The 27,653-nt window shown below is 39.4% G+C and overlaps 1 protein-coding gene across 1 annotated transcript in view; it reads left to right on the top strand.

The window, feature by feature from the left end:
• agbl4 (AGBL carboxypeptidase 4) overlaps window positions 1-27,653 on the top strand; it is a 276,090-nt gene that overhangs the window by 84,369 nt on the left and 164,068 nt on the right. Inside the window, exon 4 of the mRNA XM_027166429.2 lies at window positions 23,422-23,516. Within this exon, the coding sequence (XP_027022230.1) occupies window positions 23,422-23,516 (95 nt within the window). The remainder of the gene's footprint in view (window positions 1-23,421; window positions 23,517-27,653) is intronic.

Below are 27,653 nucleotides of genomic sequence, written 5' to 3'. Positions count from 1 at the left end.
TGCACTAGTAACTGGATTGAGTGTGTGTGTGTGTGTGTGTGTGTGTGTGTGTGTGTGTGTGTGTGTGTGTGTGTGTGTGTGTGTGTGTGTGTGTGTGTGTGTGTGTGTGTGTGAAGTGGAAGGAGGAAAGTTGTGTGTGTTTAGAGAGAGAGAGAGAGAGAGAGAGAGAGAGAGAGAGAGAGAGAGAGAGAGAGAGAGAGAGGAGGGTCATTGTTAGCTGTCATGCTCTGATGATTTGTTTCCTTACCTGTCAAATCTGGTGAGAGAGACACAGAGAGAATCTGAGAGGGAATTTGACCCTCTGACACACGCATTCACACACTTGTACACACAAATGTTTGTCTTAGTATCCTTGTGAGGACATTCCATTAACACAGTTGTTCATTTAGCTAATTAATGCCTACATCGAACACCAACATTTGTTATTGTAAAGCTTTTAAATAAAAGATACTGTGTTCTTGTGGGACCAGCTAAATGTACTCCATAAGTAAAAATTCCTGGCTTTGTGGGGACATTTAGTCTAAGCCAAGATTCAATATTAAGCCATAACCCTCCACCTACCTTTAACCACCCACACAAGTTTTATCACAAGATGTCTGAATCTCCCCAATCTAAACTTTTGTTTTGTTGTTTGTAGAAAACCAACTATTTTTCTCCCTGCATTGAGAAATACAACACTGTGGATCTCATTAAGGGTGAAATGTATATATCAGGAAGCTTCCTGGAGAGTCTAGTGCTCACATACTGTTTTTCAGTCTGCGCACACATGCACATACTTGGGCTGTCAGAGCAAATTTTGCTGTTTAAGTACTATTTGATTTTTCGTTTATCTATGCAAAAAGCCCCAAAATGACAATCTACATTTAAATGTTTAGTATCCTATTTATAATAGTCTAGCAGATTTACATCAAAACATGTGATAGGAATAGTTGCTTAGGGAAGCTAGATATCACTACCATTAGAGTCCTGATTAAATATTAAATCACTGTGTGTGTGTGTGTGTGTGTGTGTGTGTGTGTGTGTGTGTGTGTGTGTGTGTGTGTGTGTGTGTGTGTGTGTGTGTTTGTGTGTGTGTGTGTGTTGTTGTTGGTCAGACAACTTCTGACCTTCTGAGATTTTCACGTACACAAAGAACGGCCAAGAGAAAATCCAGATAGTTGGTTGAAGGCTGCAGTAAGACAAGTAATCACTCTATACAACCAGCTTGAGCAGAAAGGCATCACAGAACATGAAACATGGCGAATTTTGAAGGAATTGGCTTACAATAGCAGAAGATTACATCAGGTTCTATTCATGTCAGGCAAGAACAGGAATCAGAGGCTACAAAGGGTACTTGCTTACTGAACATGGGCATTTAAAATTACTATGTGATGTTTTTATCCAATATTTCTGATGTTTATGTCAATGAATATAGTCATTAACATAGTGTATGTACCCACATGCACTACAACCACAATCCAGTCTCAATTACAGTTCTGCAGAATTTAGATATGATTCCTTATTTCTGTGATTAGAAAGAAGCTATGGGATTGTTTTTTCCTTCAAAATGGAGTATAGGGGAGATGTGAAATCAGTGTTTGCAAACAGACATTTTCCTAATCACAGCTACAGTGTTAGGCTAATTTGTTGGTTTTTTCCTCTTTGTTTCGACAACCCTGTCATCTGCACTATAAAACAAGTCTGCTGCATGACCCGGCCGTCTGGAGATGAATACCACTAATTATAGCTGATTTGTTTTTCTGCATTCATAAATGTCTCATATTTAAGTAGCTCTATTTGGTATGGTATCAGTGCACATCCTACCACCATTATTTACATTCATTTCAATGTGCATCTTCTGCAAGAAATATTACACTATGTATCAAATACACCAGTCAGACATAATATTAAAACCACTTGCATAATTTTGTGTAGGTTTGAAAAAGAAAGATACATAATGTAAATGACAGTACTGTCAGGATCCAGCCCGGACTTTGTGCGTTTGGTTATGTTTGGTGTTCACGTGTCTGCCCCGCCCTTGTTTATTCCTCCCCGCACACCTGTTCCTCATGTGTTAATTGTCTTGTGTATTCACCCATGAATCCCTGTCATCTTGTGTCACGTCCTTGATCATGTCTGGTTTTGTCTGTGTTCCTGTTTTGTGTTTTTATTTTAAAAAATCGCTAACCTGCATTTGGGTCTTTTTTTTATCCCTAGTGAAATTATTTTATCTTATATCCCAGCGTGGTAGAAAGCAAAGATCACAGAGTCATCCATGATACAACACCCCGGGAGCAGAGAGTGTTCGGGGCCTTGCTCAAGGGCCCAACAGTGACAGATTAACAGTGCTGGCACTTGAACCTCTGACCTTCGACGCAGTAACCCAGAGGCATAACTGTTGAGAAATCACTGCCTTTGAGGCTCTACATGATCTCTGGTGTCCTGTGGTATCTGACGTTAGCAACAGATTCTTTAAACGCTCTAAAGGGGTTTTTATACCTGGTCACTTCATGTGTTTTCTGTGATCAGATAGCTATCCGATTGTAAAAAGACCATCCGGAATGGTTTTGAGACGGATATAAATCCGACGGTTCAAACCACTTCAGGAGGTGGTCTGGGACGCATTTCAGATGAAACTGGACAGGTGTAAATGCATGTGGTTGTTCAAGCCACATATGTCAGCGCTATACTCCTCCCAAACGGAAGTACGGCACTCGCAGGTGACTCGCGAGTCGTGCAGAGTCGTGCATCGTGCCAGAAACAAATATGTTTTCCCACCAGTGCTGGCTCCGATCTTTCACCTTGTCTCGTTTGGTCTTAAAATGCACTGCTGCTACCAGTGAAAATGCAGCAAACGGTAATTGCTGTTTTTTGTAGCAACCGCATACACCAAAGCGTGTTCCATTTCAATTAGCCCGGAAATGAGGTCAAATATATTTGCATTTTGGGCGGGAGTAGAAAGATCAATGTAAATGGAACAGGTGTAAAAAGGCACTTAGTCGTGAGGTGGGGCCTCTATGGTTTCGACTTTCCAGAGATACTCGCTCAGATTAAGATCTGAGGAATTTGTAGGCTGAGTGAATACCTTGATAGTTTTGTCCTCAAACCACTCCTGAACAATATTTACAGTGAATTATTTTGCTGAAAGTGGACAATGCCAATAGGGTATACTGTTGCCATAAAGGAATGTTGGTTTCCTATCAGATTATTGGCTAGAGCATCACACTGCCTCCATTCCATTGCCTTCATTCCATAGTGAATCCTTGTGACATCTCTTCCCTGCTCAAGTGACATATTCAAACCTGGCTGTCCACGTTTTGCCGGGTCACCGGCTGTCCTTCCTTTGGACTATTTTTAGTGAGTGACCACTGCATACTGGGAAAACCCCACACGACTTGCCTTTTTTTGGAAATGCTCTAACCCAGTCATCTACTGTTATGGCTGATTAATGGTTTATATATCTAATCAAACAGAGACAAAACATAGATAGGCATATATATTAAACATGATTTAAGATAGATAGTATAAATAATAAAATAAAGTAAAAAAAGAATGCTGGTAAGCATTTTGGTAGCAACATTCAGGACCAGCTATAGCTTATTTAGTGCCACAGCATTACACACATCTTTTCTATGTTACCTATTTTAGCAGTTCTGTACGTTATTTCTGTACATCAGTATCAGTTATCATTCAATCCAAAAAGAGATGCAGAGTTGTGTGTTATCAACATAACAGTGAAAATTGATGCTATACATGATGATAATGTAACCCCAGGGTACAAGAAGAAGAGTAATGCACCCAGGATAGATCTCTGGAGAACACCAAAGCTAAACCATATATACCCTGAGGAGTCATTGTTTATATTAACAAATTGATTACAATCTGAAGTAGGAAAGAGCCTGGTTACTAATGCTGATGATATTTTACAACCTTTCAAGGAGTATGTTGTGGTCTGCTGGTCTGCTAGACCTACTATTGTAAATGCTGCACTAATCTAACAACACAAGTAGAAAAGTGTGTTCATTGTCTGAGGACAATAATAAATCATTAAACACTCTGACAAGTGCAGTGTCTGTTCCGTGATGCAGTCCAAACCCAGCGTGGAACAAAAGATAGACACTGCACTCACACTCATATACTGTACACAGATTCAAACTGTGCCACATCAATCATTTAATGCATTTCACTTTATCTATGGTACACTGTTTAGCATTATTTCATTAAAACCTCTGTCCCAAAAGGCACCTCACTGCACATTACTGCTGAAATCTCTGTTTACAGTTCTGCTGATCGCTAGTTTTCCTTTTCAAATCAACTTGATTTTCCTCCACTGACAGATCTGCTAATTGGTCTTAACTTTACCTCTGTCTCTCGTTCCATCCTTTTATTAAAGGAAGCTGGTTTGATGGAGATATTGAACAGATACTTATCTGATGCAGCTATCCGAATTTGCTCTTAAAATCACTACATTAAGTTTTGTAGTAAAAAAAAAAGCTAATGGATGTCAGCGAGGAATTATATGCATCCAACTCAATAAAGCATGACCAGGCAGATCAGTCTGTCTTGAGACATACAGATAAGGATATCTGGCACCAGATCATTATGGATTTCAGGCAGGCACTCTCTTAAACGTACTCCAGCATGGTGAACACAGGTTGGGCCTGACAGACGGCGAACAGTCCCTGTGGCCTGCTGGAGCTCAGTACTGATTGAGTCAGCTCCTCTACTGTTCCATGAAAGTCACCTTTTTCCTTCAATTCAGTGAAAAATGAGAGTGAGGAAGCAAAAATAGAAATATGGGAGAGGCAATGATATAGAATCGCATACAAGGCCTTTTTCATTCTTCTTCATCATTTTTTGAAGATTTGTATTTTTTAGCAGTTCTTTGGAAGCATCATTCTGATATGTTTAAATGAGTAAATAATGAGCCGGTTTAACAAAAAATGTCATTCATGTTCCACTTGCAGATTTCTGAAATTCTGAGACAAAATATTCAGAAGGGGAAAGAAGCAGGTAGATTTTTCATCTGATAACTCCCAAAGAATTTTCTGTCACGATCTGTTCTGCTTTCTTTCGCACATTTTCAAAGCTAAAAACAAATCTAACGGTTTTAAATATGTAGACAAACCAAAAACCGAAGTGGCATGACCCTGAAGGACAGTGTTACACCTTCACCTATCTGAATACGAAAGCCTGTGTCAGTAGTGGAAGCATGTGTTTCCTGTATATCTGTTCAACATTGAGAAAATTCCCTTGACCATCTGAATGAGTGACAGTCTAGCATCAGGAGAGCATAAATGCCCTCCTGTGTCATTCTGCCTTTGACCCAAATCGTCAAAACTGCAATCTAAACTTGGACTGACGTTGGACTTCAATTTGTTCGACTTTGAATGTGACTGATAAGAATAGATTACTCTGAGAGTCTAAATTCTGTTCTGTAATCCCTTGACAAAGCTTTGACATCTCTCTGTAGTATTCTTTGCTTAAATTGTAAAGCTAAATTGCGTGTTTTGTACACCCGTGGCCTTTTGACTCTCTAAAGTCGTTTTAATCAAGACTTCATAGATACATGATTTGGGTCCCTGTAGCTTTCCAGATAGCGGCGTGTTTAATGCAGTAGTGCCTCTCTCTCTCTCTTTCTCTCTGCTGCTATCTCTCAGTTTTGGCCCTTCTCTCCCTGATTGCTGTAAGAATGCCTGTGATTGGATTGTCACCGATTTAAATGGTGCAGAATTGTCCGAGTAACCATTCAAGCATCACAAGGAACAAAGAACATTTTCACTATTCTGAAAGTGCATTAGGTACTATTTATATCAGAGCAGAAATCTATTGGAATAGTAAGCTCGTGATTTGTCGGGGTGAGTTATTCTGTCTTAATTATACAGGAAATTCAGTATACAGTAGTTCTCTAAATCCAAACGGCAGCAACGGGATGTGTTCATTATGCTTTTAATATACTATTATACTCTAAGTACATTTTTGGACATGAGTTTACTACATACAGTCATTTATATATAAAGAGCATTTAGATTCATGTCACCTGCCGCAGATATGTATCCATTTCAACTAGTGCTTGAATCCACAAGAGCTCTTTAGAAAGACGTGTGAGGTGTGAGTCAGTGCTTCCTTTTGCGTTTTTTTTAAGTCCATTAAAAGCCCACACATCCGCTTTTTCATACACTGTGAGCTTTATTTAAACCGTAGTATATAATGATGTCATGTGTAACCTTCAGCTGTGCATATGATAATGATGCTCATGGTTTATCAGGAAAAAAAAACAACAGAAATATGTATAGGTTTATTTATCGTTACACTAACATTTGTCACGTTAACGTGAACTTTATTATAAATTCTGTCCCCATCCATCATGTTTCATAGACACTGTTTAGTTATCTTAATAAAACCCTAATACCGATTGCATGTGATGTGGATTGATTCTGACCTGTAGACAGGTTTCTCGTCTATATGTTGGATTATTCATTTTAACACAAAATGCAGTCTTCCCAGACTAAACCCAGGGCTCAAACCAAAAGCAGACGATAAAAACAAAAAGTAAAATAGAGTAATTAATGAATTGAATTATTTAAAAGGATACACATGGGCAACACAATACACCTGTCAGTTATGTATTTCCCATATTATTGATCACTTGACAAAAAACAAAAAAAAAGCTATGTTTCAAGTTAAGACACGTAAATGATAAATAGTAGGTAATTAAAGCTGAAATTCATGATCTACATGGACTGTTATTGAGTTGGTTTAGGTGCTACAAAAATGGATGGATGGATTCTATTACTTCTGGTGGATTTTCTTTATATATATATAGCATTAAAACTTGCTTTCAAATATTACATTAAATTATAAATTGCATTTTGTATACTCTTTACTGAGTATATATTGTGTGTGTTTAAAAGCTCTCGTTTGTAATCATATTGTAACACAGTTTTTGATGTGTTGCTTCATATGAATGATTTAGTAAACGGGACTGCTGCATTGGTAAATAAATTACTGCCTCCACTTCATGCAAGCTCACTCTTGGCTCATTGGTAGTGATCAGTGCTGATAGGGAAGGTGCCTTAAAAAGATTGATGACAATGAACTTGATGTCCTTGCTTGTTGCAAATATTAACAGATTCATTACAGGTCTTCATTGTGAGAGCGTCTAGTTAGCATCTCGAGTAGCAACTCTAGACACGAGCGACATTTATCTGTCATATTCTTGTAGCCTGCCAGAAGGAGAGGACGTTTCCTATGAGACATCGTCTGTCTGTGCTCAGGGTGACTCTTCTGAGCTGTGGATTCGACATCCCTCCTTTAATGTTGTTTTCTTTTCTTCCACCCACCGCCTCTGAAGAAGCAAACTTGACTTTGTCCCTGCTGTTCTTTTTGAAGGTGCTTTCATTTAATCTTTCCAGTTAAAAAAAAAAGACTTTGGCCAGAGGTCACAGATCACATCAGGGCGCTTTTCCGACTCACTGACCATTTAATCAAGCTAAAGTCCAGCACCGTGGCTCCTTTTTCCAGCCTCCTTTGTTCGCTGTGCGCAAAGGTGAAGTCCATCGACACACACAGAGACAAACACTGCTTCCAGTTCTGCTCAGCTCCACTGGGTAGCAGATCACCATAACTACAACTTGCCCATGTCCTTTGTTCTTTGCTCTACCTTCACAAATACACATGCTTTCTTTCTCTTTCTCTCTCCCTCTTGCTCTTGCTCTCTTTCTCTCTGGTTACTCTTCCCCTATAACAACAATCTTTCATATTCTTCACATATCTGGGGTATGAGATATTGTAACTAGACAGAAACACTTCCTGATAAGAAACCTACCTATAAAAGAACTCTAAACCATGTGGTACAAGTTATTATGGACTGATGGCACCAAGATAGAAGTTTTTGAATACAATACTAAAAGATATTATTTTGGCACTGCTTCTTTTCAGCTGGGACTGAATCAGGACCAAGTACACAGGAAGATTTTTGATTTTGAGTGTGCATTTTCCAAAACTGAATGAAAAGGAATAAACCAGCAAAAACAGGGCCATCATTCGCTCTTAGTTTTCACCCTGTTCACCTTCCTGCAAATCCTATAGTACTCTGATAGACAGCTTAAAGTCAGTTATTGTGTTATAATGACCCAAAGCAGAATTCAGGACTCAAAAACTTGCAGTTTGATAAATCTGAGCATTATAACATGGAAGAGTGGAACAAAACCGCCAAATAAAGTTCAGTCAGGACCACCTGAGTCAAAATAAAGACAATTCTTTGACGTATATTTAAATTTTTTATTTGCAAGCTTATAAAATTTACATTTGGCGGTATGGCTCTTTTCTTAATTCCCCATCCTTTTCATGAGCTCCTTGAAAGCTAGTCAGGGAACAGCAGCAGCTTCTGGGGACAATCTCCCATTTAACTGGGAAAGCAGCAAGACAAAATCCCCCCATTTAGAACAGAGCCTGCATCAGTGACAACAGAATGACACTGATTAAGTTAAACACAAAGTTTCAAGGTGGAGCTAGGGGAAGAGGTGGGTTGCAGCAATGCAGAGGAAACAGCCAAGCAGACAGACTGAAAAATGCATTTATATAGTGCGCCCTTTTTGAAAGGGACCAATTGCGCGCTTAGGAATCAGATCAGCTGATGGGCGGGGTTAGAAAATTTGACATCAGCTGATAGCCGTGCTTGACTATGTGGCCTGCCTGAACTGACGCCGAACACTATATTTATGCTAAGTGGTAAAAACCTACCCACAAATACAGAGAGATGTAATGCTAGTGCTTTAATAAAGCGTAAGTGAAGAGGTGTGCACACTTACACAACCAGGTTATTGTTTTTTTCGCCTTTAAAATGTTTGCTTTTTATCGGCTCATTAAACGTGGAAAAAAAAACAACATTTTTTAAATTCCACTGTATTTATTTTTTAAAAACATATTAATGCAGTACACCTGCACTGATTCATGTTTATTCAATCTGTGACTAATAATAAGTCCACAGAACTTAACAATAATAAATGACAACATTTTTCTAAGTGTTAACTTACTGATCCCTTATCTCTGGGTGTAAATCGTGAAACTCATTCAGTCTCATTCATTTACTTTAACATTAATGAAGGTGCTGGTTCACATTTGTGTGTGTAGGCTTCATTTTACTCATCGTTTATATGAATTGTGGTTCATGCAGATGGTGATAATTTGGCTTATTTGGTTTATCTGGAAAAGCTCAATTAAAATAAATGCTTGTTACTTTGTTATTATTTCCCTTTGTATTAAAGCTCATTTTCATGTTCATGTTAAATATCGACAGTTAAGGGAACCTTCATGTAAAGCCTAACCTGTTTTTTTTTTTTTTCTCCCTACAAAATGCACCTGCACACCAATGACAAAGGAGGAACACAGCTGCAGCTTTTAGGAAACAACTTACATTTAAAATGCGAATAAATTACATTCGACACGTTCACTTCGGGCTTTCCGTTTAACCGTAAAGTATATCATTTATTATTTTTGAAAATAGTTTAAACCCTCATACTCACTGGTGTGTTGATAATAGAAATTCTCTAATTGTGGTTCTGATTCATTAGATTTCAATCAATAGCACATTTTCAACAATTGCTTCCTTCTTTCTTCAACAGATTTCCGAGTGTAGTATTTGTAAAGAAATGTTAGCTATATACTGATTGTATTACAGGTAAAACATATGATATCGAAATAACCTCCAGACATATTTTATTAGAATATACATATAGGCAATTGGAATTTCAAGGTGTGTTACTCCTAGCCTTGAAACCTGCAAGCTGAATTTACAAATAAATAGGTTTTAGGGAGAAAAAAAAAACAATAGTGCTTGAAGTGCTGGAGTAAATTGATGTGGATTATTTTCCTAATGTATTTATGATTTTATCTGGCTCACTTAATTAAGTATTGAATTTGCGTATCAAGTGTGGAATTGAGGGTTATTTTGGAATGACACAATTGGATGGCTATGAAATGCACTCTCTAAATGAGACCCGCTGGTTGTGAAGGTTGTTTGTGGCAAAGTGTTAAGTATCTTCTAATTTATCGATGTGAATGAAGGCATGGTGGAATCCAGACTTTCCATTAGGAGATTTTTTTTTTTTTTGTCATCCAAAGAATTCTTACTTAAGTAATATTGAGAAATAAATATGGTCTTTTTCACAGTTAGGGTGACATGACGTGTTAGCCGTCTAAACCGGGGCCTGTTAGATGATTTGAGGCAATGCTTGGCTGAAGAATAAGATTGATTCTGACACTGACTTCTGCTGAGTTCTCCAAATTCCCACTGCTGTGCACAAGATATGGGCTGACACTGACAATTTTTCATTATTTTTCCGGTAATACCAAAGCTCAAGTCCCTAACTTTCCCTACTTACTTCTTCTAAAAATATAAATGGCTAAATGCACTCCATGTTTTTGGTGTGTGTCTCAGCACTCGCCTCCTGAGAGTAAAGTGAGCAATCACCTGGGCTCTATCCTCTTTAAGCTGATAAGGAATGAAGCCACTCATTCTTCATGCTTCTCTGTTTTACAGCAAACTGAAAGATTCTTTCAGAAGAGTCTCCCTCTTCTCAAGCCCGTGTTACTGTAGAGCTCCGGTCATGATGAATGCTGGATTTTCTACCGTCTCTTCTGTTTCTCTGCACTGAGCATTTTACAGCTAGACACGTTGTTAAAGCCCAGTGGATTTTGACTGACTTTGATAGAAGTTGAGTTGTGTGGCTGCATTGTGATCAGGAGGTGCAGGGCTGCTGCTAGTCTGATCATTCACAGTTACAGACGTAAGTTTGATGGTCATGTGATCATGTGGAGCGCGAGACACGACAGCTCAGTTCACCAACGCTTCCCCTGAATGACACACTTTCTTTCTTTCTTTCGTTCTTTCTTTCTTTCTTTCTTTCTTTCTTTCTTTCTTTCTTTCTTTCTTTCTTTCTTTCTTGCAATGCATTGTGTGATAGCAGGTGGTGGATTAATTAATTTGATCTTCTGGAAAGTTATTCACTGTCATCTTTATAGGCCCAGAATCAGAATGACCAGTGATGGAGTCAAAATGTGAAAATACTCTCTCTCTCTCTCTCTCTCTCTCTCTCTCTCTCTCTCTCTCTCTCTCTCTCTCTCTCTCTCACACACACACACACACACACACACACACACACACACACACACACACACACATGCACACACACAGATTTGAATTATCATCACTTCTTAGTTGTTTTTTTTTTTCCAGTTCAGCCCTTCCTAGAATCGATTATGGCTAGTTTTCCGCCCAGCTCTAGCAGTCTGAAATGCCAGTCTGAAGCTAAAGACATTACTGTGTGTTTCTCTGGCTCTGTCTTGTTATCAGAGCTCTCATCTTTGACCTTCCCTGCAGCACGTGTTAGCGTATCACCATTAGCAATCCCAGATGCTGCTCTTAGCGCTCTCTTAATATGATAAAGGTAATCCAACCTCAGGCATGCTTTTGCTTTTATAGAGAAATCGATGGAGAAGTCTAACATCGAATTTGGTCATGGGCAAATGTGAATCCCTTAGAGGCATCTGCTCAGAACCATCCGTGTAAATGTTCACATTCACTCATGTGATGGAGTCAAAATGTGGAAATATGCATCAAATTTTAATTAGTTTTTAATCATAAAATTTTTGTTCTTGATTATTATGAAAAAAAAGATTTTATTAGTCATCAACAACACACTGTCGCTTTTTTTCCAAAAGAACATGTGTGTTTACAGTAAAGACGAATACAAATACTGTGTGAATGTCATGGTAGTGGCTTTTTGCACAACGAACCGACCTGAGGTGTGCTTTGGATAACTAAAGTTTAAGAAACTCTATAAAATTCTTTGCTTACAGATAAGCAACTAAACCTCTGGTGTATAGAAGTTTATTCAGCCACTTCATATAAACACAGAATGATAATAAAATAAGAACTAACTAATTAGAGCTATAACTAACTAATACATTAAGTAATTAACTAACTATCTAAACCTCTTTCTTATTATTACTGAGATTCTGAGTTACAGACTGGATGTTTTCTCATCACACAATTTTACCTTTGGTATTTTGCATCTTTATAAAGGCATTATTATTTGATTTTCACACTCAGGCTCAAAAACAGAGAATGTAGCCATGCTGATGTTACTGAGACTTTGTCAAAAACATTAGCTTATGTAAACTAACATATACCTCATCACCTCTCTGACCTCTTTTCACTTTATCATTCTTCGTTTTGAAGATTTTTTTTTAGCCAAATGTGCAGCTTTTTTTTTTTTTTTTTGCGGTTTAGTGCCTATTGATTTGTTTTGCTGGGAATCGATGGTGGGTGTGGTGTTTTCCATGCTTATCAGACTCTAATCAGTCAACTGCAGGAAAAGGCATCACTTTCTGTTATGTGTGACTTTCTAAAGGTTACCACGTTCCTCTTACCATCCACCATGCATCCTCTTAATAGCCTCTACCCAATCGCTTTAGCGCATAGCAATGCAGAGGGAAACTTCACATAGCTGCTTTCAGCTGTTAGGTTTATTGTTTTTTTGTGCAACGTGAAGCGATCTTATATTCATGACCTTCACTGGAAGTAGATGAAGCTAAATAAGACTTTTTTTTGTAGTCTACAAGTGATTTATCAAGGAAAGAAATAAAATATTTAAAAAAAGCTGTACTGATCACAAATTGCGTGTTAGTATAGGGACGTTAGTCTGTACTCGTGTCATCGTTTAGACTTCTTGTAACCTGCAGGATGATAAGAAAGTTGAACTCACAATTGATGGAACTTACTTTGTGTCACAATCTTTAACAAGCCTTTTATTATATTAGAGACATGTTATAAAGGACCCTTGAGAAGTGATTATCAGTTGACAAGTATGGGATTTTGTTTTGTTTCATTTCATATTTATTTTAAAAATACCACAGTGCATTTGAAATGTTCAGACCTGATTGAGTTATATTTAAATAACCTCATGGCATGGATTGTTCCAGATGGAGCATGAATGATTGGGTAATATTAATGCACAGGTTCTAGAAATATTGTTTCTATAATAATAGCTTTTACACAGGGACTTGTGATGGATGACTCATATAGTTTTAGATTCATAATAAATAGATTTTCAAATAGAAGAACAAAGGAAGGCAAATTGATGTTTTTAGTTAGCAGACATTTATTTAACATTTACGGAAGGAGTCTCAGATGTCGGAACATTGTGCCAGTCACGGTGCCTTATAAAGTTTCCAAACACAGCAAACTCAAACTTCTGAATAGAGGAGTTTATGTGCTTTGTTTTTTTCTGTCAAGACAAGCTGCTTTTTTTTTGAAAGAGAGGGAGAAAGGGAGAGAGAGAGAGAGAGAGAGAGAGAGAGAGAGAGAGAGAGAGAGAGAGAGAGAAACAGAAGAACTTTTATTATGGATGTTCTACAGTATTAAATTTAACTAAAAACTGTTCTAATGTGTGGCATGCTGTTCATAGAAATTAACGAACAAACAAACAAACAAATAAAAACATAACTTTTGTAAAAATTGCTGGGGTATGAGATAAAAAATTGTCTGGTTATATGAAAATAAACCTCTTCACTTGATGCCATATTACACCACTGTGTTGTGTGTTATTCCTATCATAACCTGTGAGATGAATCATACCACCACCCTCTGTCAAACTCTTCTTCACCCCTCATCCAAGGTTTTATAGTATTCCAGTCAAAAGCCCATTGCCAAATACAGTAGCAGATGGGGGCAACACCACACACACACACACACACACACACACACACACACACACACACACACACACACACACACACACACACACACACACACACACACACATATGCACGCACAAACACAGAAAGAAATGCTGTAACTGGCAGAAACTATGGAAAGGGAAAATGGAAGGAGGACAGCCTGCTAAGTGTCAATTAATTAACATGTCTCATCCAGCAGATTGATATTCTAGAGTCAGTGTGGCACAGTCAGCATCTCTCCTGCAAGGTTTTAGGGTTACTGAACCTCCAAGAACAATCCTAATTACAAACAATGACCTGTGACATCACTTCCTGCCTACACAGCACTGTCAGGCCAGTGATGTCTGCTGTGGCTACACTTGACCCAGACTGGCTTTTGTTTTTCCCCTCCGTAACTATTTTTTTTCCTTCTCTACGTCTGTTTATCATTTAGAGTCGTAAAGGCATGTGTCTATTCAGAGAGACAGGGAAATGGGTTGGAGTAAAAGTGGTGTATCATTATTAACCTCCCCCACACTCTCCTTCTCTCCCTGCATCCCTCCACCCACCTGCGTGTGTGCAAGGCAATAACGTCTGCCCACTTCAATTTTCTCATTTCAACTGGTGTTGATGGGCCAACAGAGGCAGGACAGAAGGCCAGATCTATCATTTTCTGCTTCAAAATAGAGGAGGTGAAAAGCTATAGTGCCTGAGATCACAGGAAATCCCTGCACCATCCACCACACACACATATACTGTATATAAGCACTTTATTTCACTTACTCTTATGTATTTATCTGCCATTTCTTCCTTAAATCTGCATATTTAAGTGGACTGTGAACGGATGAGAGATCACCTGGCAGTTGTAGCAGTTTGAACTGTCTTAGAGAGGCATATATTTATAGTCCTGTTCTGCTTTTGACATGCTCACGTCCTACACAAAAACACACTCACTGCTGCATTATTTATCTCTCTGTGACTCATTGTCAGGCCTGTGGTGAGATTTGGCATCTTGACAGCTATGACCATGGGGCTGTATTGTAATTATCACACATTAGTAAGAAGAAGAGTAACATATTCTATTGATTCTTCATGCATTTTCATCCTAAATTATATCTGTGTTGAGTTAAAAAAACACCCATAATAAAGGAGGTGACCTAACCTGACTGCATAGGCTAAACAATAATCTTTAGAGGCTGCTACCAGTTTGATTCGACATCCTTTGCTTGCTTCCTGGCATAGAGGATGCTGGGATTTGAAGTTTTGAATTTGTAAGTTAGCTAAGCAAAGATGAGGTTCAGAGGGCAGGAGAAAGCTGGAACAGTGTCAAAACCAAGGCAGTAACCAACTGCACTGTATCACCCAGAGGTCAAGAGAGGAACTTCTCTGTGATCTGAGACATGCCATCAACCTGGCAGGCTTTTTCCTCTCTCTCTCTCTCTCTCTCTCTCTCTCTCTCTCTCTCTCTCTCTCTCTCTCTCTCTCTCTCTCTCTCTGTCTATCTGTCTCTCTGCCGGTCTGACTCTCCCTTCATCCCTTCATCCCTCCTTCCCGTAGATCAGTCTGACAGGGAAAGGGCTCATAAGAGAATCAGAGTTGTTTAAAAATAACCCCAGAAAGCATTTAGGCAAAGCATTTCAGCACCTCGGTGTGTGTAAAATGAGACAGATAAAAAAGATAGAGAGTAAACGCTCTAAGTCCCAGTGATGCTGTTCATCTCTCATTCAAGTTTAAATTTGTTGCAGGATGTTGAGCAGGCTGCCTGGTAATAGTGCTTATTATTTCCCGGCTGGGTTTAAATAGAGAGACTAGTAAAACCCAGTAAATGGATAAATACATCAGCTATCACAAATCTCACAGATATTTGGTTTTCTCCAGCAGAGTTCATTAGAATTTAATCAACTCTGCATTATAAATGAAAACCTTGAACGTGTCTGTTTAAGCCGAGTTAACTGCGAGCAACAGGCCGTTCAGGAGGTAGAAAGCAGTTTAAGAGGTTTTTTGTTACTTTATTTATTTATTTATTTATTTATTTATTTATTTATTTATTTATTTATTTATGCGCTGAGCCGAGTCCTGCATTCTAACATTAACAGTGACTTCCGTCATGGCTGTTTTATCTTGCAATCTTGCTTTTTAAGCCTGGTACAAGTGCATTAGTGGAGGGTGCATGAGGGATGAATCCTTTTTACTGTTTTTGCATTTGTTGACAATCGACAGGTGCAATGACAATTTTACTTTTTGTTTATGTGTTTGTGATTCGTATACCCCTGATCTCCACCCCTTCTTCTTCTAGATTCTTTGCTCTCGAAGCACAGTTTAAATCTATCAGTGAGTGTATTTAAGGAATGTGCCCTGTGAGATAGCCCCAATTAGAAAGGGGTAGAGCAATAATGCAACAGCTTAATTGCATTAACATAATGCCTTCTAACGATCATTACGCTCAACAAAATAGTCATGATAATAAAGCAATTACTATTTTGAGAGCACAATTACCCACAGTGGCACCTTTTCTGGTGTTATAATTACAGCGTTTAGATGCGCAGACGTCGGGTTTCGGCATGCCGGGGGAACGGGAGCGCCAGCAGAGACAGCAGGCTTGTCATAGAGGCGCACAATTTATAACCACATCCAAAACACGTCTCTGACTGTTCAGCAAAAGTGCACAACGAACGAGTGCAGTTGATTGGGTGCATAGATATATGATGTTCTCCAAGTCCTTCACCGGTGGACAAAAAAGCTTAAGATAATAGAAGAGGGAACAAGCCAGCATAGAAAATAGATGGATAGATGGCAGAGAGAGAAAAAGGAGTGAGCGAGCGAGAGGAATATGAAGAGAGATTGGTTTTCATGCCTGGTAGTCGGTGGCTGTGTAAATCTCGAAGGAGCGGAGTGGGAGACAGCAGAAGGTTGATAGTCATCCATCACTTCTGACAATTCCACCTCTTCCCTGCAGCCTGACAGGAGACCCTGAGTGAGAGATGGGGGGAGCAGGGGATGGGGGGGTGATACATAATGTGTAAGAGAGATCAAAACAGAGTGACAGAGAAAAGGAAAGTAAGAGAGAGGAGGCCGCTGAGCAAATGAACTCTTCTGTAAGAGGAATAGCGATAGATTTTAGTTTATTCATTTTTCTCTCTTGCTGCACTGATGGAGAGCACACCATCCTCTAATAAGACTGGAATACAGCTCTCTATATATTGTTAGTGCTCCTGGAGCAGGCAGAAGTGAATTGATTTAAATTGTATAAATGCATCTTAGAACAGAGGTGGATAAATATCAGACCAATAAAGCAGTATAATTATCATTATAGCAAGAAGTATATAGATTAAGAATTTGAATTCGTGCTCACATGCAGAGTTTCTTTTTAAAGGCCAGTTTTATTAGAATGGCTGTGCACAGTGCTCTGCAGGTTAATGGACCGCTTTTGTGACTCGGCAGACATCATTGTCTCACCGAGTATGACCTCTCGCATCGTGCCTGCTGTATTTTGTCGGCCTGTCACTCAGTGGATGGGCAAAGGCCTAATTAAACTAGTGCAAGTTGTGCCTTGCTCCTCCACAATGCCGCAATAGATTGCCTTTCAGCAAACAAGTCGAAAGCACCCGCTTCCTGGATCTTCGGTGGAATAAAAGATTCCTGTACAAAAGGCTAGCGGATGCCTCCGCAAACAAAAGGTCTCTGGTTTTTCTGTCTTAAAAAGACTGTCACAACCTGCTGCTATCTGATCTCCCTCACACAGCCTTTTGAGTAAGAGGAAATTAAATTCTGACATTTAAACAGTGCTCAGCAGGTCGTCTACTGATCACCAGTCACTATGTGAAAATTTCCCATCACTATTTTCTAAAAAGAGACTGTTTCTGAACATGTTACATGTGACTTTAATTGTTTTTATTTGAGAGTGGTGTGTTGTGAAGACAGGTCATCAGGGGGAGTGTAATGTTTGAATGCGCACGTGATTGTGTGATTGTGTAGGAGTGCGTAACTAGAAGTCTTAACCTTTGTCAGTGACTCAAAGCAGCATCTGACATTGGCCATCTATACATAGCTGTGTCAGACTTAAAATGAGAGGGGGGGAGAGAGAGAGAGAGAGAGAGAGAGAGAGGGGAGAGAGAGAGAGTGTGAAAAGCCATGACATCAAGCCTGCTTTGTGGCTTTACACTTTCAGCAGTATGCATGTGTCAGACCCAGTTTACCTAGAGGTCAGCACATCACTATGCCATCTGGGAGCTTTTTATTCTAAGATATTATAAGATATACAGTCCCCATTTGAAAGTATTGGAATTTTTTTTTTGCCTATACACAGAAGACACTTAGATCAAAATATCATGTGATGCTAGATTTCAGATTTACTTCCCTGATATTTACACCAGAAATTGTTAGAACATTACTTTTTGTTTGAACCCACTCATTTTACAAGCGATCAAAAGATATTGTCAGACAGGTGCATCGTGTTGACTAGGTATGTCCTGTAAGATTGCCAGTTTCAACAATTAATAGCTCTGAATGACTAATCTTTAAGCCCTGGGTTTCAACAGAAGAAAAATAAAACATTGTGAAGATGAGAATACAGGAGGATACAGGATCAGAGCCATTTAACAACAATACATCAATTTGGAATGTTCTGGAAAAGAAAGAAACCAGACCTACTAACCAGACCTCACTAGTACTAACCAGACCTCACTAGTACTAACCAGACCTCAAACAGGAAAACAGCAACAGGTGTTGACAAAACATTGTGAGACTGGAGAGGAAAACCCCCCAGAACAACAGTCAGTGGCATCAACAACAATCCCCACAGGGCAGGGGTGAAGGCATCACAATCCACCATTAAAAGGAGATTTTGAGAGCAGAAATATAGAGGCCATGCCACAAGATGTAATCCACTCATCAGCAGTAAGAATCAAAGGGCAGATTGGAATTCACCAAAGAAATACAGAGATGAGCCACAAAAGTTCTCGAACCTCTAACAAAGTGATAGAAAGGCCAAAGTGTGGAGAAAGAAAGGATCTTTTTATTGATCGAAAATATACAAGCTCATCAGTCATGCAAGGTGGAGGTAGTGTCATGGCTTTGGCTTGCATGGCTGCTTTTAGAACAGGCTCACTATCGTACTTTATTGATGATGGAACTCTTAAAGGTAGCAACAGAGTGAATTGGGAGGACTTTCATCATGCAAGCAAGACAACAAACCAAAAAACACTGCCAACACAACGGCGCATTCATTTCACCTCCTGAAGAGGTGCATGCGTGTGTGTATGCTCCTCCAGTTTTGCTTCAGCAATATCAGTTTGATGTATCCACATATGACATGTTGAAATGTATGTTTTGGGCAATAAATATACTTGAGGCCAATATTAAATACATAAATATGACAATACTGACAAATGAACATTACTGTCCCTTTAAAGTCCACTTTATAGATGATGACATCTGATTAACAATAACTTTAGCATAGTTCAACAATTCAAATAGACAGTGCACAATAAAATGCTTTTAATTATATGTTGCACCCACTTTGCAATTTTATGACCTTTGTTAGTTTCTTAAGCTACATTAAGTACAATTAACTGCTGGCCTGCAATACAGAAAAATAAAATGTTAAATAATAGGATGATTTATAAGCTGCTAATTAGAAATATTTCATAAATAACTATGACAGACAAACCACGGTAACCTTGTTTTTAAATAATGGCATTTATTTAATAATTAATAAATTAATTGATTTATTTAGCAGGTGCATTTTTCTATCTTATCTAGAGCAACGTCTAAAAAGTAAGACAGCTATAAGGAGCATTGAGAGGAGGTTTTTTGGGGGAATCTATAAGCATCCATATCCATAAAAATAGACTTGTGCAGGTGTTGCAATCACTTGGTTAGTTCAAACTCTTAACTTCAAACCTTAAGTAAGGATTTAGATAAGTGCTTAAATGGTAAAGGCAAGTAAAGAGAACTACAGTGAAGTAGAGTAAAGTAGTGTTATACTAAACATGGGTTGAAGACCTCTTCTGTTCATGCAGGAGCTGTTTCATATGCATATAAACTCTAGCATATATCTTATATTATTCAGCTTCAAATGTACACGGTGTCCTCTCTTTAACTGCGGAGGTCAGAGTATATTATTTATGTCCCGCTCCATTTAGAAGAGTCTGTTAAATATTTTAAGCAGTGTTTTTCCCAGCGCAGGTCTCACTGCAGATCGATCAGTATCAAAAGACACCATTTGCCCCCAAACACTGTTTGACATCCAGCTATTTCTGTTCTGGAGTCCTGCCTTGTTCATTTTAGTCCAGACTCCACCCCTTTCTCTCTCTCTCTCTCTCTCTCTCTCTCTCTCTCTCTCTCTCTCTCTCTCTCTCTCTCTCTCTCTCTCTCTCTCTCACACACACACACACACACACTACACACATTACACAAAGTAATCAGCTATAACATAAAAGGTGAATGGCTGTCAAGGGGTGTGTATATATTACTCAGCAAGTGAACAGGTCAGTTCTGGAAGTTGATGTGCGGGAAGCAGGAAAAATGGATCTGAGCGATTTGACTAGTGCCAAATTGTGATAGCTAGATGACTGAGTTAGAGCATTTCCAAAACAGCGGGGGGGTTTGTGGGGAGTTCCCGGTATGTAGTGGTCAGTACATACAAAAGCGTTCCAAGGAAGGACGAGCAGTGAACCGTTGAAAGGGTCATGGATGCCCAAGGCTTATGTATGCATGTGGGGAGCGAAGGCTAACCCATCTGGTCTGGTTTTACAGAAGAGCTACTGTAGCACAGATTGCTGGAAAAGTTTATGCTGGTTATGATAGAAAGCTGTCAGAACACACATGGCATGGGACTGTATAACCACAGATTGGTCTGAGTGCCCAAAATGACTCCCGTCCTCCAGTGAAAGCGCCTGAGCACATAAACATCAAAACTGGACTATGGAGCAATTGATGAAAGTAACCTGGTCTGATGAATTATGTGGAAAAGAGAAGTCATCAGGATACACTATGGGAAGAAGGCAAGCCTGTATAGGAAGTGTGTTTCTCTTGACGGTATTCTGTTGGAAGATGTTGGGTCTTTGCATTCATATGGATGTTACTTTGACACACCACCTACATAAGCACTGTTGCAGACCAAGTACAAAGCTTTATGGCATTCCCTAATGTCAGTGACCCCTTTCAGGCTATGCACACTGCCACACTGCAAAAAATTTTCATGAATGGTTTGAGAAACTTGACATTTGGTATTGACATGGATACTAAATTCGCCAGATAATTTGTGGGATGTGCTGGACACAATCTAATTCATGGAGACCTCACAGTTAAACAGCCATTTTGCTTTCATTGAACAAAGTTTACTCCAAACATTTTCCAAATCCTAGTCATTTTTTTGTTGTACTCAATTTTTCTCCTTCAGAAATATGCACCTCCATAAGTTTAAACAAATTGTGCTTCAGACTCTCATGCTAATTTGAAGTGAGTTATGACTTCCCACTCCATGCATTTGAGCATTTTGGTATGCACAGAGGCCCCAGGTGTGGTTTCCCTGCCACGATGACTCTCGTGAAGAGAGTGGGAGCTTTGACAAGCCTGATGGAAATGACATCTCATACAGCCTGGATTGTAATGCGCTCCTCCTGCTCATGCTGTAATTAAATTTACAGGATGAGCAGCTCCTCTGACAATCCTCACTCAGCACTGGGAGACCAGGCCCAAATCACTCAATGGTTTATCTAGAGCAAGGAGGCCACTAGCAATAGTGTGTGCACGTGTGTGTGTGTGTGCGTCTGTGTATGTGTGTGTGTGTGTGTGTGTATGTGTGTGTGTGGGTGTACGCGCGTGTTTGTGTGTGCGTATGTGTACTACACTCTTATGAACTCTCACGCACAGCAAAAAGCCCTTAATGAGGCGGAGATGAAATTAGCTTGCCACAAACCTCCCCTTGCGCTTACCTCATTCTAACGCACCTATTAGTGCCAATGAAGACACTTCTGGAAAATTATGACAGACAACGGAAGAGTATTGTTTTTGACAGCTCCAGCGTAACCAAACCTTGTTGCTGGTGAAAAAAATGGGATGGAAGCACAGATTGTAAATCAGGTTTGACATTAGGAAAGGGTTAGGAGTCACCTTTAAAATCAAGGATGCACCTCCGTAAGACCGCTGTCTTTCTATCGTTAATGAACGGTTTTAAATGATTTGTCATTGTTCATGGATGAGAGCGGATTTCATTCCAAGCACCCGAAAAGACACCACATTAGCCCTGACCTTATAATCCTGGGATGTTGGTGATTTGAAGAGAAAGTCACTGTTTATTATTGGACACCCACTCATACCGTCCACTCACATTACTTGACTGCAAACTGACCCAAACACATTTACCCCAGGGGCATGGTTCAGCAATGCAGCCCAATCCGCTCCAGTCCTGAAAAAAAAAAACAAGATTAAAAAGAAGAATAAAGCACAAAGTAATGCAGAGTTGGGGGATGAGGATGTGTTTGCCTGTGGAAGGAACCAGTGAAAGTAGGCTTGCGACAGATGTGCAGGGCAGTAAAAGTGTAATTGAAATGCCAGCAGCAATGGTCTTATCTAGCCGTTACAGGAGCCTGCCTTGCCTGTGAACATCAGTTAAATGTCATTTTAGCCTAGCCCGATTCAGCCAAACCACAATCCCCTGCTTCTGTGACTACAGTCGCAGATGGGGAGGGGACTGTATGGAGAAACAGAGAGAAAGAGTGAGAGAATCTGACAGGAATATGGCTGTAATAGGATTTCATCTGCAGTCTGTTAACTTCCACCACCTGGACTTATATAGCAAACTTAGTTTGTCTGGACTAAGTTATTAATTTAATATGGTCCATCAAGAAGAGTCATTTTCAGCCGCATTATAGACTTGCTTACATTACTGCAGTAGTTATTTATATATTTGGACCTCAGCCTTTTTTTAAAGAGCAGTAGGGTACAGAAAACAGCAGAAATGTTGAAGTGTGCATTTGAATGGAAAACTGACTATTGCATTATTGTGAGTATAATTCTGAGCTTATTAAGTGAAACACAAGGCTTTTGTTTTGCTCTGATTTGCTCTTCAAGTCACCTAAAGCAGAAAGTCTGTATTTACACAGACAGATCTGTTCTGCAGTGCTGTGCTGGAACTTTGTTGCTGTCTCTCATTGACTACATAACTTTAGAAAATCCCTAGCTTGATTTTATACACATCATAAACACTCTTTCTAACAATACAAAAGCACCTAGACTACAGAGGCAGGTCTCAATGCTTCTTTATATTGCCACTCAATTGTACGTATACAGTATGTATGGAGTATTATGCAGATTTTACACCTTTTTATGGTATCTTCTGCTGCTAGATATACCACAATATGGCAGTGTTTTGTTTAACACATTTCTTGCTTACTGTTCTCTTTACATTTGCATTGTTCAGTTTAAAATGCACCACATGTGATAAAAGTACATTCTGTATTCAATCTGTAGACATACATAATGTGTGGCATCTATGTTAATTAGAATATATTTCCCACCAGAGGCTGGATATCTCTTAGCAAATGTCTGATCAAATGTAATTCATTTCCTTCATATTAAGGTCAAAAGCATTTAAGCGTCTGTAATTCCACTTTCAGGTGTTTAACTCTCTCTCTCTCTCTCTCTCTCTCTCTCTCTCTCTCTCTCTCTCTCTCTCTCTCTCTCTCTCTCTCTCTCTCTCTCTCTCTATTCTTTCAGAGGGTAATCTTTAACATTGTGAACTTCAGTAAGACCAAGAGCTTGTACAGAGATGGGATGGCTCCAGTGGTGAAGTCTACGAGTCGACCTAAATGGTACACACACACACACACACACACACACACACACACACACACACACACACACACACACACACACACACACACACACACACACACACACATAACCACACACACACATCTACTACACACATTGGTTCTTGTGTGCTCTTGTAATTTCAGGTAAAATTCTAGAAATGTTCATTCCTTAATATGGAATATTACTTTCAAAACAAAAACTAAATAAACATCCCTTTCATTTTCACAGCTGCATCCACACCACTTGTTCACCTTTTTCTCTTTTAACTATACAGTACAATTTCTGAATTTATTTATGATGTACGAAGGAGAATTTTTGTTGCCGGTGTGGATGTTTTGTCTCCATGGCAATGGTGACTGGGTAAAGTAAGAGACAGAGAGGTGCTTGATGATTGGTGAGATCGAAGAGATACTGAGCTTTGTTCTAAATATGGACAAACCTCTTACATGGCAACCATTTACCAGTCATTACCTACCGCACACACAGGCACCATTTTCCCCTTCTCACCTTCATCCTGTGTGAGCGCAGCTAACACTGCTTCTGTGGCTTCGTGTGGTTCATGTTTTATTTTTAACCTGGGATTCCATAGCCATTTGACTGCTTTAGTGTTATTACCGGCTACTTGCAAATTAAAACATACACCTTTCTAACACAGGCACTGTAGCATTCTAGAGAATTTCAAACTTGCCTCTGATTGTGAGCCACTAGATTGAATGCATTTTGAGGTTGATTTGTACATAATAAACATCTACCTATGATAATGGCAGATAACAAGAAAAGATGTTTTTTTTCCTGTGTATATTCTATGTTGGAGCACTTTGTCTAAATTACACGCTTTCCCTTACTGGCTTGGCATGCTGAGATAATTGCTTTCCTGCTTATGACCCGTAGCTTGTGTACTTCCTGATAACTTTGAACAAAAGTTTGAGGTATACACACACACAAACACACACACACACACCGAGAGAGAGAGAGAGAGAGAGAGAGAGAGAGAGAGAGAGACATATTCTTGTCCTTTGAACATCTATCAGACTGATATTTTGCCATTCAGATGTGATGCCGAGATGCCAGGATGTATTTGCATGGACCACAGCATTTGGGCAAGTGAAGCCTGTCAGGGGTAATAGGTGGGAACTGATGGATTCTCAAGAGTGTGTGCATGAGGACGACCTACTGATGGATGGAGAGTTGTGGGTGTGTGAGTGTGTGTGCATGTGTACCAGTCTGGTGGACATGCGTAACTTGTGGCATGAGGCATGCGTAACTTGTGGCATGCAGAACAAGGGTTACGTGACAGAGCTTGCTCACTCAACAGAAGCCTTGACATCTGTCAGGAGTAGATGAAGGGCGCTTCGACACACAGCAGGCATCTGCCACAGCAGCCTGTCTGCCTCCACCCAGCCCCAGCCATGGCCTAATGGCACATGACAATAAGCCGGAGTAAAAAGAAAAAAAAAAGACATTTCACAGGCAAGCAGACATATGACACAGCCCCTTCAGGTGCACAGGACACGTCTCAGCTCAGAATGACACTAGCACGTTCAGATAGCTTATAGCTGATATTATGAAAAGCCTCTCTGCAAAATTAGTATTTTAGCTGTTCTGATGAGATAATGCTAATGTTTTATCTAGAAAGATTTTAGTATTGTGTTATTTTTGTTCAAGTTTGACAAACTGTTTTACATTGAGGTACATTTTGGTACCAGACCTGGAGCAGTGCTAGCTCAGTGGTTATGATGTTGGATTGCTGACTGGAAGATTACGAATTCAATCCCAGCCTTCCCAAGCTGCTGAGCAAGGTCCTTAACCCTCAAGTGTGCAGTAAATAAATGTAAGTCATTCTGGATAAGGGCTTCTGCCAAATACTGTAAATGTAAACCTGTGTAGCAACTGTTCAAATATTATTCACTTTATTTAAATTTGTACAATCATTTTCTGGCAATTTATTGATGCTAGGAAGTGTTGCATGTTCAATTCATCATAACATTATTTATGTGCTACTTGATTTTGATGTTGACTTAAACTCATTTAACTTAAGATACCAGTCAAACAAGTAAAATATATTTTTTTCTATTTAATCTCAGTATTATTTATGGCCTCTGGTGTTCAAGCGGCAGGATCTCAGGTTTGATTCCCAGTCAGGAAGCTAACCCATCCAATAACTCTCAGTACTGGTACCGAGCCTGGATAAAATGGGAGGGTTGCATCAGGAAGAGCATCCAGTATAAAACCTGTGCCCATTCAAATATGTGATCCATTCTGAAGACCTCGAACAGGGAGCAGACAAAAACAAACAAACAAAAAAAAAACAACTCAGTGATATTTATTAAGTAGTGGGCTGTGATTTCCAGAAGGAACATTTGACTGTGTTTCACAGAAACCATGTAACCCCGAACCCCACTTTGAGAATTTCAGATCATTCTCTTAATTTTCTTAAATTTCCCTGAATTTCTTTAACCTTACTATTTAAAGACATTATATTTAGATATCTATACAGTATATCCGGTATCTCATGACTCGGTGTCTGCTTGCAGCATGTGGCTTTAAAATGAGTCCAATCTAATGTACAAATGCCACCGTGATAATCATTAAACAGCTGATTAACTCCTGCTAATCACACCTCAAACTGACCATCTCTGTAACATATCGAGGCTTCAGTGCTTGTTCGAAACAAAGAACATGGTCATTTCATAAACTGTGTGCCAGAGGCTTACACACAGTAACCCAAGGTCTTCTTTATTCACGCAAGGCACAAAGGAAGGCCTTTTAATCACATTTAATCATCTACGCACACACAGACTTGCAGCTGATAATTGCTGAAAGTGAGAGTTGGAAAACACAAGTGTGTAAAACACAAGTGAACTCAGGTCAGAGCGAATATTCCGAGGCGTGAAAGAGTTAATGTGGTCACGATCTTCTGCAGTAAAGCCGATAATCAGTGCCGGAGAGGAGCCTTTTTCTGTCACAATATCTCCAAGAGTCCACGAACTGTAAGTGGAAATATTGAGGAAATTTTCTGCCTTAATTTAAGTTCTAACACCATAATTAACGGCTGAGTGCAGTTGTAGAAAATAAGGGTTTTATTTTTTTTCATTCCCCATGCCTTCTGCTAACATACAGTGCATCCTCATATCTGCATACTGCACTTCTTTCATATTAGAGTGATTTCTTTTTCCCCAGGTACTCCTCAAATCTTAGATAAGATGCTGCCTTAGTCATCACTCTCAGGTTTTTAATTTGTATGGGCTGCAGCCAGTGATTTTTTTTTTCCTGTCTTTTTTACATTCTGTTCTCCATCCGGCTTCCATCAGGACAACAAAACATGGCAGGTTCAAAAGTAGTAATCTCTCTCTCTGTCAAGCCCAGATCTGGAATAAATAAAGCAATACACAAGGAGGTTTAGCTCTCTGATTTAACTCTGTATGCAGGACACCAGATAAACTGAAGACAGAGAAGGTTGTATAGACACTTTGAGGATAAAAGAAAAAAAAAGATTGCTTTTGCTGTATTTATCTGTCGAAAAATCACTCATGGAGACCTTTGAAACCTTTATCACTATGTGCAGAAAGAGTTCATTCTTGGTGCAGACTGAGAGTCTGCGTTTGTGTGTGTGTGTGTGTGTGTGTTTGTGTGTTTGTGTGTTCAGATCAGTTCTGCAGGGTGGTAATTAGCATTGATAGAGAGGGGTGTTTATGTCAGGTATTTGGACACAAGTTGACGGCTGACTGGAGCTCAGAGGGGCACATACCTTGAAGCCAAGGCCATTTTGTATTTTCCAAATATGCTCCTTTGACACTTTCCTTTGTCACTTTGTTTTTCCTTTACGTCTGTCCTCCGTTATCCCAGCAAAGTATAGTTTAAGAAAGTCTCATGTTTTTTCGGTAGAGGATGCTGAATAATTCTAGGTCATAAAGCTTTCTGGTGTTGGTGTGCTAAGGTCTTGCTCTGGCGAATCGAGCTCTTCAGGATTTAAGTGGATGGAAGCAAAGACTTACTGCTCTTGAGTGGGTGGATGGAGTGTGCCTCTCAAGTACTCAGACAGGTTTTTAGCATTCTATTCATTCATACAGGGAGGGTAGGGGAGAGAGAGAGAGAGAGAGAGAGAGAGAGAGAGAGAGAGAGAGAGAGAGAGA

This window comes from Tachysurus fulvidraco, chromosome 14, assembly GCF_022655615.1.
Source record: "Tachysurus fulvidraco isolate hzauxx_2018 chromosome 14, HZAU_PFXX_2.0, whole genome shotgun sequence".
Lineage (NCBI taxonomy): Eukaryota > Metazoa > Chordata > Actinopteri > Siluriformes > Bagridae > Tachysurus > Tachysurus fulvidraco.
The sequence above is the reverse complement of the archived record's forward strand: the minus strand, read 5'-3'. Positions and strand labels throughout refer to the sequence as shown.